Raw genomic sequence first — 22,595 nt, forward strand, 5'->3', positions numbered from 1 at the left:
GTGAGGGAGCCTTTGACTCCTCACTTGCGGTAAAAGGCCCCTTCGGGGGGGGGGGTTATAGTGATATAGTGTACATACCGGGGCAAAAGTTATAGGGCACAATTTGTCAACTTATGCAAATACTTTTGAGACAGCAAGATGCTTTTTTGAGTAACAAATTAAGATAATGCAAATAGTGTTTATTTTAAAGGGATTTTCATTACCTACATTCATTTGCAACATTTTAAAGAATATTAAAAATTAGATCAAATTGCCTCAAAATCAAGCTTTAGACATCACACGCAAAGATCTCATGGATCAGGAATATTCTGCAGTGTATAGTGACAGACAGGTGTTTAGGAAAGTGCTGTGGTAGTTTTTGATGCTATTTCGTGTTTTGGGATAAAATTAAACCAAAGGAGACTTTTACCCTGTTGTACCCTATAGAACACACATATGTACTGTATATATAATAGACGATAGAAAAATAGGCAAATCTGCAGTTATCTACAATTGATATCAGAAAAACATGCAGCTGAGTTTAACATTAAAAAAAACACATTTAGAAATAAATTTAAATTATTTTAAAAAATGCATATTTATTTATTTATTTCAAAACATTCACATGGCACAGACATATAACAGTGTGCATGTATTATTTTCCCATATGGTGTATTTATCTCTCCTCAAGTGGCTCTCGCGCTCCCCCTCCTGGTTCTGGAACACCATGGAATTCCCAAGCCCGACAGCAGCGACTGCGCATGCGTGGATGAAAACTCCATGATTATTTTTTTTTTTTGGCACGGGATCCTAAGGAAAAAAAAAAAATAGGAACTTGGAAACGGAAATAAACTAAAAGCACCATTGTAGAGACACAATCATCACATAGTTTGCATTAGAAGAGCGCTGGACCTTTAAATGAGGCGATCGCGCGCTCGAGCACGATTCACGCGAAATTGGACGACAATGCACGGGGCTCAATAAAACTGCGTTATTGCTCTTTGTTTTTAAGCAGGACGCCCCGGATGGATGAAGACGCAGGGAAGTGCATAAAATCCCTCGACGCCTATAACAGCTCTTGCAACGGCGACACTTGCAAGTAAAGTCCTTCGAGAAGCTTGTTCGGTCGTGTTGTGCAGCTCGCTGAAGAAGCAGGAAACTTCGTCAACACAACAGAGGTTCGTAGCCCGCGAGCTAAAGAAGGCCAACAGCGCGTCACACTGAACGCGAGCGTTATTGTGACTCGCGTCGCGTTAGCTTGCAACATAATGGGGTGTTTGATAATGGGCCAGATATCAGCCGTCAAAACGCGTCATTCGGTTGCACTTCTTAACATATAAAGGCTTTGAAGTCACAATCTTAAACTGAAGCTAATGTTATTGCCTTGTATTTTGGTATTTACACTCTACTTTTCATTAAAACGTTTCATACTTTAATTCTAGATTCAGTGCTTTTGTGCATGTATCGTTATAGCACCATGGTATTCTTGGAAGAACCTTGCAGTACAATGCACTTACCAAAAAGTACCATGGTAGTACCATCTGATACCATCTCTTTACCATGGCACTGGCACTGTACTGGCTTGTAAGGAGGGTTAAGATGTTCCTCTCTTGACCTTAAAATCTAATAGAAAAAACTTGTTTAGCAGGACATTTTTGCTATTAAAGATATGACCTTTTAGTGTGTTTAGATTCATTATTAAGTCTTTATCGTGTTGTATTTTGTCCAGTAGTTTGGAAATTAAGGTCTCTATTGCCCACTTATTTTAAAGGGTACATCAACTTTACTATAGTATTGTTAGTGTACTACATTATTGAAATGCCCCTTAAGTTTTTTCTTTTCTTGATATTTTCAGATTGCCAGCTTTTGGAGAGTTCCGAAGGAGCATCTCAGTGTTTTTTGAGAGGATATTGCCAGAGATTTAGTTTTCGATTGCGAAATTTTAATGCTGCGTAAATGTCCTCCAACACAAATGGTGCTGACCAAGGCTGTATCAAAATGAACAGGTACGGCCACACCAAGCTGTCTTTTCTGTACAATCCTGCCATTTAAGAAGACTGTTTATTGAGTTATTTTTTTAATTTTTACATTTTCCTTTCTAAGGCCATATGCACACTGCAAAAGTTTTGAGAGTAACAGCTGTGTTTGAACACAGGCGTGAACTCCCTAAATTATCATTGCATGTGTGTACGGACTACAGAACTCGTTCCAGAATTTGTAATGGACAGAGCGTTTACATGCACACCAGTACGCTGATTACTACCAAAAATCAGCTTATTTAAACAAATCTGACAACGCAAGAGACCGTGTTTACATGACATTTGAAATAGTCGAGTTATTCTCTGCTTTTGACGTCAAACCGCAAAGAGATGTGCGCAAATTGGATAAGTCAGTAAAAACGCCTTGACGTCAAACCGCATAAAGACATGCGCATATTGGATAAGTCGGTAAAAACGCCTTGACGTCAAACCACAAAGAGATGTGCGCACATTGGATAAGTCGGTAAAAAACACCTTGATGTCAAACCGCAAAAAGACATGCGCATATTGGATAAGTCGGTAAAAACGCCTTGACGTCAAGCCGCAAAGGGACCTGCGCACATTGGATAAGTCGGTAAAAACGCTTTGACGTCAAACCACAAAGAGACGTGCGCACATTGGATAAGTCAGTAAAAACGCTTTGACATCAAACCACAAAGAGACGTACGCACATTGGATAAGTCAGTAAAAACGCTTTGACATCAAACCACAAAGAGACGTGTGCACATTGGATAAGTCAGTAAAAACGCTTTGACATCAAACCACAAAGAGACGTGCGCACATTGGATAAGTCAGTAAAAAACGCCTTGACGTCAAGCCGCAAAGATATTTGCGTGCATTAAATAAGTCGGTAAAAAACGCATTGACGTCAAACCACAGAGACGTGCGCACATTGGATAAGTCGGTAAAAACACTTTGACGTCAAACCTCAAAGAGGCGTTGACACATTTGATAAGTCAGTAAAAAACACCTTGACATCAAGCCTCAAAGAGACGTGCGCACATTTGATAAGTCAGTAAAAAACGCATTGACGTAAAGTCGCAAAGAGATGTGCGCACATTGGATAAGTCAGTAAAAACGCCGGTAAAGGTGTTTACATGCAATGCGAAATCGCGTCTGTCGGTTTATTCTTAAGCCATTTATGACCTTGCATTTACTGGCATTCTAACTGGCTTATCAAATGTGCTATGATGCTTAATGTTCAAAAAGTGGAGAATAACGTGATTATTTCAAATGCTATGTAAACACGGATTTCTTTTACATTTTTTTTTAATAAGCCGATTTTTGGAATAATCAGCGTACTGGTGTGTATGTAAACACGCTCAGTAATAACCATTGCAACATTTGGTGTCTCGCGGCTGTACCCAAGAAACATGAATGTTTGGTGTTAGCAATTTTTTATGAAAGAAATAACCGTCCAGAAGTATTTAGTAAACCACCGTAGACAGAGACTGTTGCTTTTTACCTTAATGCATGTGTTACTCCAAAACTGCAGGGCTGGTGGGAGAAACTACAGTAAAGAGAGACTGGAAAAAAAAACTTGTTTGGATATGTACGTGCTACATGAATTTTATGGAAATGCTTTTGTCATAACCTGAATTTTTCAGGAGTGAATTAGGTTGTAGAATGTGGTCATCTCTCCTGTAAATAACTCTCAGGATTAAACATTCGGAAGCGGACTGACAGATGTGGCCTACGTCTACAATTGGAAATACATTTGAATTAAGAAGTTTTGAATCTGAATTTAAATCATTTTACGTCTTTAGGAGCTGGATGTGTGTGAGCAGAAAATGACGGGGGGCAGTGAGAGTGCGGCTGGAGATAAAGATGGAGGTACGACGATCACCACTCAGATCCCGGTTGGCTGGCAGAGGAAGGTGGAAAATGGGACTGTGGCTTACATCAGGTACAGCTACACATCTGTTCTAAGGATTTCCAAAACGATGTTTTTTCAAAATTGACTAGTTGGGTTGTCTGAACAACTAGACGACTAATCTGACTGAAAGCTGAAGTGTGTAATTACTGTGCCACTGGTGTCAAAAAAACGTAATTTCAAAATTGTTGAATGTATTCAGACAATTTCCGGAATATTCCCCCCGCCTGCCATTGATTAAACTAGACGATAGTCCGTCCTCAAGCGCACGCCATTAGTTAAGTCAGTCAACATTAGGGGTGCGCGATATATCATCAGCCAATATATTATTGGACGATAACTATCATCACGCAGATAAGCATCAGTGCGAATTTGCACAAACATTGTGTAACACGGTAAGAAGGTGTTTTAAACATTTAAAGCGTGTTAAGCCACTCTTTGAGGATTATTTCTATATCTATGCACCATGTTGAATTTTAATTTTTGGGTAAACTATTCCTTTAAACTTCTCTGAATGCATTTTGACATACAAACTGTCTGAAGACTAAAGTATAGCACTCTAATTACATCACCACCACAAACAATATGACATCTTAAAAATAAAAATATAAAAGGGTGCTTTTACACTGGAGCTTTTGGTGTGGAGTCGAGTGTGTTTGACATCCAAGTTCAGTTCGGTTTTTGTGAATTCTCTTCCTAACCCGAGTGTGCACAAATGAACTGTACCCTAGTCCTAAACAGTTGGGGTACGATTCACATTTGGTGACTTTTCTGTTGTCTCGTCTCTTCTGACCTCTTCTAGCCCAAATGGTACAGTCCTGCGATCTGTGGACGAGGTGAGGGTGTATCTGCGGACAGACGGCACGTGTAAGTGTGGACTTGAGTGCCCGCTTGTCCCAAATAAGGTGAGATCACTCCATGCCAGCACATTACCCTGAATTTATTTTAACTATACATGGTTTAACCCAACATTCCAGTGAGTGCTGAGACCTTAGAAGCATAGAGTCTAAGTTAATAATCAAATAAATCATTATATACAATGTGTGTTTCTAAATCGATGCAGGTCTTTAACTTTGACCCTGTTGGGATGGTTCAAGCTCCTGGTCATCAGACAGGTAAGGTTGAGGAAGACATGACTAAACTCTGCAACCATCGCAGGAAAGTTGACGCCATGGAAGCACTATGCCAAAGCATGCAGCCCTCACAGCTCGCCCGGCCGGCTCATGCCACAGGTTTGCATCTTCATACACCTTCACCTCACAGTATTCCAAAACATGGTAGCTCTTTAGGTCTGTTTAGTCATTTAACAGCTTGTCTTAAAGCAAATTATTGTCCAATAATTTCTGTTCTCCTGTGGACATTATTTTAAAGAAAATGTGTTAAATTTCCCAGCAGCATACATTTACTCAGTCTATCTAAAATCAAATAACTTTATAGTCACTCCACCTTATACATGAGTGTAATGATGAGTGAAAAACTTGGGCACATCGTATACAGGCGAATGTAACAGACTAAATGACCAGAATGAACAATATGCACAGTATAAACACAATACACACCATGCACACAGATTTATAAAATGTGCAAAGTACTTGAGACTGAAAGTTAAAGCTGAAGTGTGTAACTTTTTCGATGTTAAAATACTTTTTCACCGATCAGAGCTTATTATGCAAAGACAACATTAAGCAAGCCATTCTTGGGGTTGATTTCCTCAAAAACTGTAAAACCTCTGGTTGAATGGTGGTATCCAAATTGGTCTGTTTATTTTGAGCAACCCATCCAGCCTGAAAAGCAACATTGGCTCGACCAATGGCGTGAGTTTGGGGCGGGACTATTGTTTGCCTGATCAACGGCAGACGGGGGAAGCTGTTGGAAAACAAATGTTTGGTGCCGCAGAAGTTACGCACTTCAGCTTGAAGACAGTTTACAATGTGAAATTGCAATGTGTAAAATGTGTGCTGAAACTGATCCAATTGGAGTGTCAGTCGAGGTGAATGTACTGTATGGCTAGAATAAATGCTGTATACATTATGTAAAGTTTCCAGTGAGAAACAGTATCTTATATATCCAGTTCACTGTTTATTTCAAGTACAAAGAAGCTGCAATGACTAATTTATGTTTTTTATGAAAGATTGTGTTATTCGTAAATATGTACCAGTCATATTGGAGTATCATATACATTTTATATGTACCACTATGTTCAGTAAGGTAAGTTGTGGCATCTGCTTGTTTGTTTAAGGTGTTGCATGCATAGTGGATGGCAAGGAGCCAAGAGGATCTGTTCTGGCGCACGGAGATAGCGCCCACTGCACTTACCCTCATCCGAGACGCAACCATCCCAAATCCAACAGCATCAACTTTCCACTGACCTCTCCTCGTTCTGTTCTGCAGAATGGTTCTGTTTGCCACACCCCTATCTCACGGCCCCCAGAACAAGCCTCACCCTTAAAGAAGCCCATTACTCAAACCCCAATAGGCAGCAATACGCCCGCTTACGTGAAACAGCAGTGGAACCCTCACTCTCATCCACCCCGTTCTCAAAACATCCTCCAAAGAACACTGCACAACTCCTCATCTCCCAACAACAACCTGCTCCCCAACTCCTTTTCGATATGCCCCTCTTCATCCTCTGCTCTAATTGGTCGAATGCATCTGCCACATCTACAAGGAGCAAGTGTGAATTCGCCCCCTCCTCTTTCTGTTTGCTCGTCCCCCTCACGTCGGGATACCTTCTCACCCCACCAGCGTTCTCGTCATTCCTCAACCTCTTCTCTTTCTGATCAGGGAGCACCAGGGTCAGTCTTCATCCAGGGGGTCAAACCATCACCTCCCACCATACCATGCTCCTCTCCTAAGCTCCCTGTCCCCCCCACCAGCCCTTGCAGTCGTCTAGAGGGCATCTTGCAGCACTATAAAGACTGTAATACCACCAACATCAGCTCCAACACTAACTCCACCATCTTTAGCAACCAAAGTAATCATCAAATGTCACAGGCCTCAATGTCAGCCCACCCTAACCCTGGTGACAAGAGGAACGGGGCAACTGCAATCCAACTAAACTCTGCTCAAGCCCCAGGCCTGCTTGGGCGTCCGCTAGGACAGATCCTCAGCCAACAGAAGAGCCAGCATCATGTCAGTAGCTCTTTCCCGGCCAGCAGCCTCCTTTCTGCAGCCGCCAAAGCCCAGTTGGCCAACCAGAAAACCCAGAGCCAGCTAAACACAGCAGATGTGCTGTCCGCACTCCCTCTCACGGGCCTGGATAAGGAGCAGCAGTCAAAGGTATTGATTAGCACTTTAAACAGTAGCCTCCACCCCAACTCTACCAGTGCAAAGTCCCTAACTGCCATGTTACACCCACACTACCCTTCCCTCTCCCAGAGTCCCCCTGCTGTTACTGAGAAAACATCACACCGCAAACGGCAGCGCCGCTCGCCCACCGTACTGAGCATGCTCAAAGAATCTCAGTTTAGCCGGACCTCTAGTGATCTGTCCACTCCGCCTCTCCTCATCTCTCCAACCCTTTCACCTTCCTCTCCTCCAATCCCTTACTCAGACAACCACCGGCTGCCTGTCACTCCTCCGAATGCCTCTGTACCAAACACCTCCTACTCGAACAGCGCTCTTAGGCTGCAGGATTCAGAGGAAGGCAGTAAGCCAGGATTTGCTAATTCCCTCCTACTTTCCTCCCCATCTCCCTCCCAGCCTCTCTCCACCCTGCTTCAGCTTCTCAGCATGCAGAATGCGCAAAATACAGCCCAGCTGTCCAGCAGCTCCGCTGCCATGCCTGGCAACAGACATACACACCCACCCTCTTCACCAAGACCCATTACTCCTCAGACACCCCAATGCGACAACCAGCCCACGTTACGCTTCCTGCATCCTCAACCCCAAAGCCCAGTGCCCATGCCTGAACCTTCTGCCCAGCAGCCCTTTTGTCTGATGGGTGATGAGACAACCATGAACCTCAAAACGACCTCCAGCAACACTATCCTGAACTTGAGCCAGCCCCACAGGGGCACGCAGCCGGACCTTAGCAGTTCAGTTATAAGCATGGTGAACCAGATGCCCTCAATCTCCTGCTTGCCCTCTCTCCCAGAGAAAGGTTGTGGACCCAAAACGACAGAGGTTTCTGACCACAACACCTACCAAATAAACCAACTCCACCAGTCAAACCACAATCAAGCTGTGGAAATGAAAGGTAAGTCTTTGTTACATCTTGTGTTCTTAGGGCATTTTTACGCTAGAGATCTTGGTAAAGACCCAGAGTCCTTTTGACATCTGAGTTGGCTTAGTTTGGTTGGAATGAAACCCGTGTTCCAAACTTGGATTCACACCAGCAAACAGTACCCAATTTTCAGGAATCCACTTGATCGATTTCTCGTTGCTTCTGGACTCCACAGAAATGTTTTGTATGTTTTTCTATGCATCCATGGCAGACAGGTCTGAGTGCCATTCTGTGCAAGTTTTTGTTGTAAAACTAAAGGTACAGAAACATGAGTGAAAAGGTCATGGTAGTAAAACCAAACTGTATTTTGGACCAAGTTTTAAAACCGCTTCCAAAAGTAAGGCAAAGTGCTTCATCTAGATGGCCAGTTTCACACTTTTGTGTTTTCTTTTTCAGGTCCTGTAGACACTGTAGATCAGCCAGACTCGGACACAAGATTGCTGGGTGGCTGTGACTCGGACCACAGCCTCTCTAACCTCACCGCTGACCCTGCTGATTCCTTGCCGCTGGCAGAGGCCTTCCCCTTCATGAACCAAGAACAACTCCTCCAGCTTTTATCATCCAATGTCGGACTACCCTCCTTGCTGCCGCCGTTTCTGGGCTCCCTGCCTTTAGGGGTCTGGACAGGCAGCCAGCCCTCTGTGCCAGGTGGCACCCAACCCCAGCAACCGGTACAGCCTGCCAGTGGCATTCTGAACTCTCCTCTCAATGTACTGCCCTCCACGATGGGCACCCAGGGTGAACTTCCTCTCAGCCTTGTCAGTCTGTTAAACCTGCCAGGGGTGGAAGGGGGTGACAAACCTCCTGGGCTTCAGGCCTTCCTCATGGCTTCTCTGCTGCTCGGGCAGAATCCTGCTGCCATGTTGCCGTTACCTCTCAATCTGGAGATACCCACGGCCCAGCAACAACTGTTTGCGGATGGAGTGTCTCTGGAGAAGACCCCTGCTCTTCTGGACTCTGTCTTGATGGGGCCGGGGCTCTTGGAGGCCCTTCAAACTCTAGCACCCCCCACAGACGGCCAGTCGCTCCTCCTTTCCACCCCCCTTGGCCCTCCCCCACCCGGCTTCCTTTCCCTCAACCCCGCTCTGCTGGCCGCTGCTCTGGCTCAGACCGAACCTCTACCCAACCACACACCATCCCCCCCGCCTCATTCTCAGGTAAATGCACGATCACACACCAAATGCATGGTGTGCACACCAGGGTTTCCATTAGTCTGTAATTACTGGTTTTTGACCATTAAAATGTCGGACACAATATCCGGTGAAAATATTAACATGAAGCGTCACAAGTGTATAGCGTGACGTCATCCCAATGATAACAGCGTTTGGCTGCCATGGAGGTTTAAACTTTCCCGCACACTAGCATAAGCAGCCTGCGTCCCGTCTCGCATTCCTGCAGTCAGATACTTCTCACTTTAGAGTTGCATTCAGACAGCTTTGCATTAGCATCTTCTGGAGAAGGACACCAGGCTAATGTGAAATCACAAGTTGTAGAGAAACACTGGACACATTTGACTTAACTTTGGCAGCAATACGCTTTTGTGCCGGAAAACAATTTGAGGAAAGTAGTCATAAAAATAAAGTCAAGGAAATTGGCCAAGGTTAGAAATTATGCCATAGCCTATTAAATTATTTTAATGTTTCTTTAACGGAAATATGATTGGCAAATTGCAGTTTTTTTTTTTTTTTTTTTGCTTTGCCCCCTTTATTTTTTTTATAAGATGCTAATTCCATTTATTTATTTATTTTTTATTTTTATGGAAAGTCAGCTGTAATGAACAAATGTTGATCGTTCATTTGACTTGATTGTGTCATTATCAGATTGCGTTATTATGCAGTGTCCATCGCGTTACAGCGCAAAATAAACGACCGGATGTTTCCAATTTTTTCGGGAAACTTTATCATTCTCTGACACGTTTGCAGGCACAAAAATGTATAAGCGGAAACTCTGGTGCACACTTGGTCTGCATGCCTTTAAATGGTGCATTCCTCTGCTAAGGGAGGGTTTCCCAACCGGGATGTTCTCGTCCTCTAGTGGCATGTGATGGAACTGCAGAGGGTTTGTGAGATTGTGATTGAAGGTAAATCTCACAAAATCTGTCAAACAAAAATTTTAGATTCCAGTCCCAAAATAAAAATACAGTTTTGCATAAAATTAAGCCCAGTTTTAGAACCATAAAGAAAATTTGTATTACCAAATTTTTTTTTTCTTTTTGCGTTGACATTATTTCTTTTATAATAATCACATTTAAACACCCCACTCGTAATTCTCGGTCATATAAATTGTACAGTACAATTGTAAGTATACGTCATGGTAGTATTTGCTTAACTGCATTTAATTTATGCTGATTTAATAAATAAAAGCATACCAAAAATATGACCTGAACATTTCCCCTTGAGATTAACCCAGAAATGCCAATGCTAATAATACTGTTTTACTGTAAAATGTAGGCTACAGATAAAATGTATAGAATTTAAATGTTATAAGATGATATTACATTAGTTGTTTTAATTATTTGCTGAATTTGCAAAGTTAAAATGTATTATAATTATCAATAGGTTAACATTAGCTTATTTAAAATGTCATTAAGCCATTAGGGTTAACTTGTGCAATGATTATTTAGTTGTAACATGCATCTAGTCTAATATTTATAAATAAATGTTATGTGTGTGGTTTCTAGGGGACTCTGTCCAGTCATGCTCTAGTTTCTACCTCGGTGTCCTGTGCCCCCCTGGTGCCCACCACAGGCCAGGAAGTGTGTGACCCCCTGACTGAGCAGGACAAACACACCCACACACCTCATTTCCTGCCCCCTCTACTCGCACATGGAGTTCTTGGTTAGTAAATCAGTGTTTTTCAAAGATTGTAGCTATTTATGCACTGAAACTAAACATTTTTACCCAAAACCAAAAATTATTTATGCTATATTCTAGAGGGCTATCACTTGTAGGTATTGGGAAAGGTTTTGACCAAAAAGTTTTTATTTTCTGTCTTTATTCCCATTTATCTGACAACCCAACAATAGCATTTTCTACTGCATCTCCAGTTACTATGTGATGCAAAGCAAAACCTTGAGGCACTCTGCACACAATGAACAATGATCAAATGCACACAGAGTGGTACTTCCTGCCCAGTGGTATTACATTGACGTTTTACAGTCTGAGTGCACGGGGGGGATTTTTATACCTAAACTGACATCTCGGTTGACTCTGCAGAGTCATTCTGAGTGACCGCTCAGTACCCGCCTGCTTGACTGGATATGACGATAAACTGAAAGAGACTTGAGACTTTTCTTCGGAATAAAGTTTGGCCGCAGCAGTGACCGCGCTCGACAAGCATCTCCGTGCAGAACTGTGAAAACTGCTGACACAGAGCTCTCTGCCAGAACTGTGGTCTGTGTTGAAGTGGGCAGGATGCCAACTGCACTGATGTTGATGTTCATCAGTGCAGTCAACATCAGTACATTTCATTTCTGTTGAAACACTTGGTTGAGAGACATGAGGGACATAATTGAAGCCTATTTACACCAATTTTCAGCACAAGCAACATGAAAATTTTGTTTAGATATTGAAGTTAACACTTTTCTATGATCTCTTTGAACTCATTCACACCAAGTTCTTGCATTGCATTTTTAAATTTTGTTTTAAAATTTGTTTTGTTTTAAGAAGAGGCTCTATTTAAAATTTTTTAAAGTCTGAATTGTATCCAAACTTCTCACAGCGAATGACAAAAATTCCATATTTCCATTAATCCATTTGGCAGATGCGTTTATTCAAAGTGGCTTACAGTGCATTCATGCCATACATTGGGCTGTGCAGCAAGTATCAAATGCAGGTGTGTATAGTTTTGGTGTGAAAGTTGTTTGCGACAGTTTTGCACCTTAGTGTGTAGTCTAATCAAACTTGAAATGAACACTCAGATTTCTGTTTCAACACTTTAAGCTTGGTTGGTCCCGCCGGCAGGCCTGCGTGAGAAAAACAAATAGTTAAAATGTTAATAACTACAGTCTTGACCAACTCAAAATAGGTTTGACAGCTTAGAAGCTCTACTTTCCAATGCATGCAGGCATTATGACCAAAACTGAACAAGTGCTTTGAAATTTGCAGACAAATCAGAAGTGTTCCCTTTTGATAAATTATTAAACATTTTGCACTGTACGTATTATTGTAATCAGTAAAAACATAAAACTCATCAAACAGCCATGTGTCATATGTTGTTGCTCTCAAAGAGTACAATACAACCAGCCTATTTGTTTTACTCACAGACTGAAATATAGCGAGTACTAGCTAAGTATATGTCTTTGAGAATGATGTTGGTGTTGCTGATATGCCACATTTTCACTTATAACTTGATAAAAAATAAACAGAACGAGGAGGTGCTTATCTTTCAAATGAGTCCACACACAAGGTAATCAGATGTATAGATCATTAGATAATCCACATGAAGCACAATGTTACATATGGCCACCAGGAGATGGCGCCAAATACATGACACAGACTCAGTGATGACTCAAATGACAAATAACTCATACTATGAAATCTCATTACTAAAATCATGTCTGTATGCAATACAAACCTTTAGTCATTGTTGTGTTTGCATGTGTAATTAGTTCTTATGTACAATTATTATGTTTTATTTGTTTGGAGAGGCTTTTGGACACTATGATAAATTATTTTTGTAATGCTATAACTTTTGATTGCTTTGTTTTGTCAAAAAAAAAAAAAAAAAAAAGTCACCCAGAGATATATATAATGTCAAATCAGATTTTTTTTTTTTTTTTTTTTTTTTCAGCATTTTCTGTGTCTAATTGTCTAACTTCAGCTCTGTTTGTATTTGTTATCTGCTCTTGTGAACAAATAATTCAGGGCTCGACATTAAGCATTGTCATGAGCTTGTCTGGAGAGAAAAAAGGACATTTAAAGTTACATGCTCGAGTAACATGTCGAAGTTTATGTTGTATATTTTTCTAAAACTATGACCGATGTCCAACCTAATAGTGTACCTATGCAATCAACTCAGTTCTCTGTGACAGAATTGCAAACCGCACTGGGTAGGGATTATTTTCATCAGCAGAATAAGAATATGAGCTTTCTAATAAGTGACACAGGCCTAGGCTATCACAAATATAGCTGGTTATTTTTTTGTTATTGACGTTTTAATCAATCTGCTTGTTTCGGACAAGTAATATTCTCTTTCACTTGCCCCTTCAAAAATCCACTTGTCACGGACAAGCGTTAATGTCAAGCTCTGTAATTGTAAATTACTTAAATGAATAAGTGTCAGTATCAGTCTACATTTGAACCTTTAATGATGCTTTTGCTCTCTGCTTTCCCTCTCTGTGCAGGTGACCTCGCAGCTCTGGGTAACATTAACAGTCTTCATAGTTTACTAGGAGCGGGTTCACTGCTGATACCCCAGGGCCCCTCTCTGGGTGTCCCACTACCACAGAACCAAACGCCTCTGAACCCACTCACCTGCCTACAGGTAAACCTTCACACCTGAGATTTGCCTATGTGTGTTGAAAACATCTTATGTTTTGTTAAATATCACATGTCTAGAATTCAGATTAACAAATTACAGATTAAAATACTTCATTCATAGTTCTAGCTTCATAACTTGTCAGACTTTACCATTCAGCACTGTTACTGAAGTTATTGTAAGAAAAATGATCAAATGATCAAGTTTATCAATAACTGCAAATCAGCATTTGGTCCAAAGCTAGTCTCCCTGGTCCTACCAGTTGCCTGAATGATAGCTTTATTTAGGCTTAATTTGCAGCCCTGTTACTTGAAACTTTGTTACCCATTTTGGAATTTATTTATTCATTTTATTCAGTTAAATATCCTCATCTGATGTTTATTGCTTGAAAATAACGAAATCACAAAAATTAAGGTTTTAAACAATTCATATTTTGATAGCAGGGCTGCAAAATTTTATATTTCCTATAAAAAGGTATAATAAAAGATCTCATAATTAAATTGACCTCCTTAAAGTTTACATTCAACATTTTCTGAAGGTTAAGTTTCACTAGCTTGCACGCAAAACGTATTGCTAGAGAATGCGAACTATTGCGAGGGCATGCACGCAAAACGTATTGCTAGAGAATGCGAACTATTGCGAGGGCATGCACACAAAACGTATTGCAAGGGCACGCAAGCAAAACTTATTGCTAGAGAATGCGAACTATTGCGAGGGCACGCATGCAAAACTTATTGCTAGAGAATGCAAAATATTGCAAGGGCACGCACGCAAAACTTATTGCTAGAGAATGCGAACTATTGCGAGGGCATGCACGCAAAACGTATTGCTCGAGAATGCGAACTATTGCGAGGGCATGCACGCAAAACGTATTGCTCGAGAATGCGAACTATTGCGAGGGCATGCACGCAAAACGTATTGCTCGAATGCGAACTATTGCGAGGGCATGCACGCAAAACTTATTGCTAGAGAATGCTAACTATCACAAAGGCACACAAAACTTATTGCGAGGGCACGCAAGCAAAACGTATTCCTCGAGAATGCAAAATATTGCGAGGGCACGCACGCAAAACTTATTGCTCAAGAATGCGAACTATTGCGAGGGCACGCACGCAAAACTTATTCCTAGAGAATGCAAAATATTGCGAGGGCACGCACGCAAAACTTATTGCTAGAGAATGCGAACTATTGCGAGGACACGCACGCAAAATTTATTGCTAGAGAATGCGAACTATTGTGAGGGCATGCACGCAAAACTTATTGCTAGAGAATGCTAACTATCACAAAGGCACACAAAACTTATTGCAAGGGCATGCACAAAACTTATTGCGAGGGTGCGCATGCAAATCTTATTGCTAGAGAAAACTAACTATTGTGAAGGCACGCAAAACGTATTGCGAGGGCATGCAAAACGTTTTGTGAGGGAATGCAAACTATATTCATAAAACTATTTCGGAATAAAATAAAAATAAATCCTGCCCTGTCCTATAAATGGACTCCATAGGATGGAAACCCCAAAATGTTCATAAAAATGTATATGCTCCCTTGAGGTGGATACATTTTTTATTCTACAAGACGTGCTACTGAATAAAACTCCTAAAGAATTTATATAGGAATACAGATGGCCATCTAAAAAACAATTGTGTCATTTTTGCCTCAAGTCATGTGACCGAATAATTTGCTCATAACAGGACCAACCAGCAGTTCAGTATCAACGTATAGAAGAAAAATGCTTGTTTTTAAAAAATATTACTACATGTAATGATTCTACATAATTAATTAAATGTAATAAAACAGCTAAAGTGGATACAGTTTCACTGGAAATTGATGATTTTGTTCTCTTAAACACGTGGGATGGAAATGCTGCTTTATTCACAAATTGCTTTTGCAATATTGTGATTTTTCGCATACATTTGCAATTTGAATGGAAGCATAGCCTATGAGACTTTGTTGAAAAGAAAATTTTTTTGAGCCCTATAATGTATCCTCATGGAAAGGGCCAGTTCAGGGATCTGTTTTCTTATTCTCAGCTCACAATGGCTCCCACATTGATGGGAGAGAAGCAAGTGTCTCTCCACGAGACTCCTCCATCACAAGAAGAGCTTCCATCAGCTCAGGTATCCCAGGATTCCCTACTCAATCCAGTCCAGACATCTGCGCAGCAGCGAGAGGGCTCGAGCGGAACGGGGCTGTTTGACCCCTACAGTTCCTTCATGGACACGATCTACACCTCCTTCCTGCAGGTCAGTGAGCGAGCCGAAGGCGGGTCTGACTCCACACCCCTGTCATACCCAGAACTGCCGTCCATTCTCCAGCAGGCCAGCGCCCCACCTTCTCTCAGCCCGCGACGTGCGTGTTCGGTCCATAACCAGGATCTGTCGCGTCTCGGCATGGACATGGCACAGTCTCCAGCCCGCGGAACGCCCAAACTGAGTGAAGACCCCTCCACGCCGCCACCCAGTAAACTAGCAGGGGCTGACGCCCTGTCAGACGCCCCTCTGCATCCTGTCTTCATGGAGGAAGCCAAGACGGACGGGTCGGCCAATGTGTGTGTCTATAGCAACGGGATCAGTTTGGGAATGGAGGGAAGAAGAGAAAACGGTGATGATAATGAGGAGGAGGATGATGATGGACGAAGGCTGCAGGGGTATTTGAGTCCCAGTGAGAGGGCGAGCAGAGAGCCGGGCGATGACATCAGCAGTAGAGATACTGAGCAAAGCAGGGTAAGTGTGATTATGGCATATGAGTTTTAGAGTAGCCTTTAACAAATTAGACTATTAGGAATAATTATTAGATTGTCTACCAGAGATGCACCTAAATTTGGGCCACAAAAAAAAAAAAAAAAAAAAAAATGCTTATTTGTGTGGAAAGAGAAAATATGAGCTTTTTTTGTTTTTTTATGCATTTAAGAAAATTTAAAAATAAATAAATAAAATTATCTTGGTGTGTCCAGAATTGTCAGTTACGGAATTTTTGTTTTTCTGTATAGGATACTGTTTGAAAGTAAACTATTTCATAAGTAGTATGCTACATTCTTGCCACATGACCTTGTTACGTTAAGCATTTTGTATTCTGTGAGTATGTCCATTTACAGTCTCCGAAATGAATACGATTGTTGTGGATTTTTAAACCAATTTTGTGTAAAAAAAAAATGTCTTATAATGCCGAGAACTAAATTCAAATGTTTCACTTAAATATTACCAAAATGTTAATTATGTTATAATAACATTTTATATTCTAATTATATTCTAATTTTGACCAAGTTCTGAAGGTGTTTTTAAAGATTTTCAGTGGCATACTCAAAATTAAAGGCTTATACCCAAAAAACCTACTACGGTTCTTCTACCAAAATGTGCAGTATACAAATAGAGCACATACTGTATCCCATAATGCAATGTGCTCAACTTGACCTTTCATTTCCAATGTAATGTATGAACCATTATTAACCCTTTAAGCTCTGAAGGTGTTTTTAAAGATTTCCTGTTTCAGTGGCTTACCCAAAATAAAATAAAAAACCGAGGGTCAAGTGTTTGGTATCATTGTAAAGACAACTTCTCAAATTGTTTATTGATATAGATTATGATACATTCTGAGACTCTCAGCTTAAAAAACTGCTGAAAAATCACACAACAAATTGAGCCAAAAATGTACCTTTTTTCTTATTTTTCTGATTTGACATTAAATATATCTGGGTGTAAATAATGTGGCTCTGAAAAACTACTTTTGTTTTTTCCCCCAATCATGTCAACTGTATTTGCTGAAAATGTTATGTTGATACGACAAAGCAATCAAAACAATAATTGTACTAAGAACTAATTACACATGCAAACACAACAGTGACTAAAGGTTTGTACAGCATACAGACATGATTTTAGTAATGAGATTTCACAGAATGAATTTCATTCTGTGTCATTTGAGTCATCATTGAGTCATGTATTTGGCGCCATCTCCTGGTGGCCATATGTAACATTGTGCTTCATGTGGATTATCCAATGATCTATGCATCCAATTACCTTGTGTGTGGACTCGTTTGAAAGGTATGGTATGTGATATTTTATGTTCTGTTTATTTTTTGTGAAGTTATAAGCAATAACGCAGCATATAAGCAACACCAACATGAATGTCAAAGACATATACTTGCCGATTACTCGCTATATTTTTGTCTGTGAGTAAAACAAATAGGCTGGTTGTATTCTGTTTGAGAGCAACAATATATGACTCACGTCTATTTGATGAGTTTGAAGTTTTTATAATATACACAGTGTTAATGACATGCCATGGATATGCATGCTTACTCTATTTCTGTGGAGTGATAAAATGATGAAACGAAATCTCAAAGGTTTTGCTTCATGAGAAATAAGGACTCATGGGTTTAATCAAAGGGCATTAAAATAACGTGTGAAAGTGAAGAAATTAGGACAGAAATATTTTACTATTGCATAATATTATATAATGTAAATATAATAAAAATATATATATTATATGTATACTTTTTTTATGAGTTCCAAAAACAACAGTGTAAATGTGAAATTGACCAGAACTAAAGTTGACCAAAAAGAGAGACCTATTTTAAGGATTTAGAAATATTTTGATTAGTGCTGTCAGTTGATTAATTTTTAATCGCGATTAATCGCACTATTTTTTTGTAGTTAATTTTGAAAGTTTTGACACTATATATACTTATTTTCTGGTCAAAATGCATTTATTTCCATCTTAGTACAGAAAACAAAACAATATGTACCAATATAATGCTTTATTAACATTTTCCAAACAAAGCCTTCCACAAGAAATGCACTAAAATAGCACCAATTCGAGTAACATTAAACGCTTCCCAAAGTCTAAGTGGGAGGTTGACTAATTGAAAGAACTAGTTTCCCCATAGGTTGCATATTCATTGCAATAGAGCTGTTCAGCCGTGACGTCAATTTGTAGGCGAACCCGGAAGTCTAATTCGCCATGGGTTCCCTCTGGATTTTCCTATGGGTTTTTTTTATAATGGGGTTTTTAAACTTATGAGTAAAATAAGGTCTGTGGTAAACATTACTTAATGATATGTGGACATTTTGTTGTACAACATAAATTACGTACTTTCATACCCCAAATGTTGCATGGTACATATTATTGCAATCATTAAAAACATCAAACACATCAAAAAGCCTGTGTCATATGTTGTTGGAAAGCTCTCAGAGTAGAATGCAACCGGCCTGTTTGTTTTAGACGGAGCAAGCAAGTAATAGTTAAGTGTATGTCTTTTACAGGTGTTGCTTATAAGCCGCGTTTTCGCTTATTTCACGAAAAATAAACTGAACATATAATATCACATATTATTACTTGGAGTAGGTGATTATCTTTCAAACGAGTCCACACACAAGGTAATCAGATGCATAGATCATTAGATAATCCACATGAAGCACAATGTTACATATGACCACCAGGAGATGGCGCCAAATACATGACACAGACTCAATGATGACTCAAATGACACAGAATGAAACTCATTCTGTGAAATCTCATTACTAAAATCATGTCTGCATGCTATGCAAACATTTAGTCATTGTTGTGTTTGCATGTGTAATTAGTTCTGATGTACAATTATTATGTTTTATTTGTTTGGAGACGTTTTTGGACACTATGATAAATTATTTTTGTAATGCTATAACTTTTGATTTCTTTGTCGTATCAACACAATATTTTTCTCAGATACAGTTGACATGATTGGGAAAAAAAAAACAAAAGCGGTAACACTTTACAATAAAGATACATTTGTTAACATTAGTAAATGCATTAGTTATCATGAATAAGCAATTAACAATATATTTGTCACAGCATTTATTAATCTTTGTTGATGTTAGTTAATAAAAATACAATTGTTCATTGTTAGTTCATAGTGCATTAACTAATGTTAACTAATACAATTTTTGATTTTAAAAATGTATTGGTATATGTTGAAATTAACATTAAGATTAATAAATGCATAAGTATTGTTCATTGTTAGTTCATGTTAATGTAGTTAACTAATGTTAACAAATGGAACCTTACTTTAAAGTCTTACCACAAAAGCAGTTTTTCGGAGCCACCTAATTTAATACATAATGTCAAATCAGAAAAATAAAAGTGCATTTTTGTTTGTTTTTGGTTGTTGTTTTTTTTTTTCAGCAGTTTCTTAGGCTGAGAGTCTCAGAAAGTATCAAAATCTATATCATACATTTTTTGGAAAAGTTGTCTTTACAGTGATACCAAACACTTGACCCTCCTTTTTTGTTTTTTATTTTGGGTAAGCAACTGAAACAGGAAATCTTTAAAAACACCTTCAGACCTTAAAGGGTTAATAATGGTTCATACATTACACTGAAAATGAAAGGTCAAGTTGAGCACATTGCATTATGGGATACAGTATGTGCTCTAGTTGTATACTGCACATTTTGGTAGAAGAACTGTAGTAGGTCTTTTTGGGTATTCCATGTGCACTGTGCACATTATGCATATTACATAACGGCAGAAATGGTTTGAGCATTACGGAAGTATGCTATTTTGAACATAATCTCAACATCCTTTTTTTCCTCACACAGGCTGAAGACATGCACACAGTATCCAGAAGAGGGCGCAAGAGAAAACAGTCGTAAGTGCAGCTGTCAAAGATTAACATGCACATTCACTCAAGTGATATGATTTGTGTTGTTACAAACACTTTTTCCATTCATCTCAGGCTGCAGAGGGCGCCAGAGCTGCCGGGGGGCATCGACAGCATCATAGAGGAGCCCACCGCTGCAGTAAGACTAAAACACTATATTAAAACAAACTACATTACAGGAAAACTGTCAAGAAATGTCCAGGTGTTATTTCAACCTAAAGTTAAAAGATATGAGAAAATAGTTTTTGCATAAAGAAAATGAAGCTTATTTTTAGGACCATTTAAGATGTTTTGCATTAAGTAATATGCATTTTCATTACTGTATAGTGAAAAATAAAATGAAAAGAGATCTAATTGATCAGTTTCAATAATTTTTTTTTTTTTTTCTTCTTCACTTCCAACTTGTTTTGGCTTCTATTCACTCTAGTTTAATGTGTGTTGTGTGATGCAGATGGCACTGTCGAGACCGGCGAGATCTGCGAGGGGCAAGAGACGACGTGTAATCCGATAGCTCCCCTTAAACGAGCCCTCATCCTACTGTACTTACCACCAACGCCAGCACTGTTGCCATGGCAACACCACCAGGCCGTGTCATGCCGTTTGACTGAGCCACACTGTGAAGACTTTCCATTTTAATCGTGTCTCTCCAGTTATCTCACTCCTGCTCATTCAGTTTTCTTTTTTTTTTTTATTTGATTTGTTAAACTGCCGTTAACATTCTCGTCTTTTGTCTGGTGCTGTGATCTCTCGAGTACACACTGAGCTTCATTCATTATGTACAAATATTGTTGCGTAAATTGTGGCATGAATGTTACAATTTTAGAAAAGTTATCGTCGCATGATCATGAAAATGTAACAATATTTAACGTGCGGAAAGCCATTCTTGCGTAAATTGTTGCACAAATGTGGACATAAAAAAAAAAGATATTGCGTAATGATAAAAAAATTGTCGCATGAACGCAACGATTTAAAAATAGTTCTAGTGACCATTCTTTTGAAAATCGTCACATGAAATTTAACAATATAAGAATAGTTATCATTGTCACATGAATTTGGCAATTTAATAGTTATCGTTGTCACATGAAAGTGACAAGAATAGTTAAAGCTATTCTTGCGTAAATTGTTGCACAAATTTGACCATTGAAGAATACTGTTTGTGAAAACCATTCTTACGAAAATTCACATGAACACAATGATTTAAGAATAGCTTTTGCTGTGATGTGAACGTGACAATATAAGAATGAGTATTGTCACATGAAATCAACTATTTATTTCGTATTACAATTCTGGCAAAAATCGTTAAATAAAGTCGAATCGTTAAAGTTCAAATAATTTCAAAGTGTTCATTCACCTGAATTCAAAAATTGTATAGATATCGTTGTCATACGAATTCGATAATTTAATTTGTATCCTTGGCTCATGAATTACACAATTTAATAATTGTCGTTGTTACATGAATTCGACAATTTAATAATTATTGTTGTTACATGAATTCCACACATTTTTAGCATTGTCGCATGAATTATGAATTTGACAATTTAATAATTATTGTTACAAGAATTTGACAATGACATTTTTAACGATGTCGCATGAATTCGTCAATTTAATTTTTATCATTGTCACGTGAATTTGACAATTTAATCTTTATTGTTACATGAATTCGACAATTTTATAGTCATCGTTGCCACGTGAATTTGACAATTTAATAATTATCGTTGTTACATGAATTCGACAATTTTATAGTGATTCTTGCCACATGAATTCGACAGTTTAATAATTATCAATGTCAATTGAATTTGACAATTCAATAATTAACTTTGGCACATTAATTCAACAATTTAATATGAATTCGACAATTTAATTTGTATCGCTGTCACATGAATTCCAGTTAAATTTTTTGCATTGTCACATGAATTCAACCATTATATTGTTACATTTGTCACATTAATTTGATAGTTTAATAATTATCAGTTTCACCTGAATGTGACAGTTTTACTTGTTTTATGAATGTGTTACAACAGTAACAGTGAACTTCACGGCTCATGAAACAGCCAAACTTCAATTAAATGTGCACTCCCATCAGTCTGCAGTATGGAGAACAAAGTATATAAACATGCATTTCTCCATTTTGTTGTGCATCTTCAATGTTTTCTCTGACATTTTCTCCTGTATAACATGAGTCTACAGCATTCCCTATGTGCTTGTTAGTTCCAGTGTGTTCCAGAGCCAAAATCCATCTGTTATGCTGGGAATCTGTTCCTCCCAACTCTAACCAAACGACTGACTGATTTAGTATGACAATAGTGTTATTTTATCATTTACACTGCCTCATGGCCAGGTTGTTTTAGCCCAAAACTCATTAAGTAGGAC

The 22,595-nt window shown here is 39.1% G+C and overlaps 1 protein-coding gene across 1 annotated transcript; it reads left to right on the forward strand.

The window, feature by feature from the left end:
• Nucleotides 1-1,017: 1,017 nt before the first annotated feature.
• LOC127445761 (methyl-CpG-binding domain protein 6-like) lies at nt 1,018-22,351 on the forward strand. Its single transcript, XM_051706046.1, has 13 exons — nt 1,018-1,157; nt 1,835-1,985; nt 3,785-3,924; nt 4,694-4,796; nt 4,955-5,123; nt 6,131-8,089; nt 8,513-9,273; nt 10,797-10,953; nt 13,461-13,600; nt 15,625-16,317; nt 20,164-20,213; nt 20,301-20,364; nt 20,677-22,351. The coding sequence occupies exons 3-13, from the start codon at nt 3,809-3,811 to the stop codon at nt 20,734-20,736; spliced, it is 4,272 nt and encodes a 1,423-aa protein (XP_051562006.1). The 5' UTR covers nt 1,018-1,157; nt 1,835-1,985; nt 3,785-3,808; the 3' UTR covers nt 20,737-22,351.
• Nucleotides 22,352-22,595: the final 244 nt, after the last annotated feature.

This window comes from Myxocyprinus asiaticus, chromosome 9 (assembly GCF_019703515.2).
Source record: "Myxocyprinus asiaticus isolate MX2 ecotype Aquarium Trade chromosome 9, UBuf_Myxa_2, whole genome shotgun sequence".
In the NCBI taxonomy this organism is placed as follows: Eukaryota; Metazoa; Chordata; class Actinopteri; order Cypriniformes; family Catostomidae; genus Myxocyprinus; species Myxocyprinus asiaticus.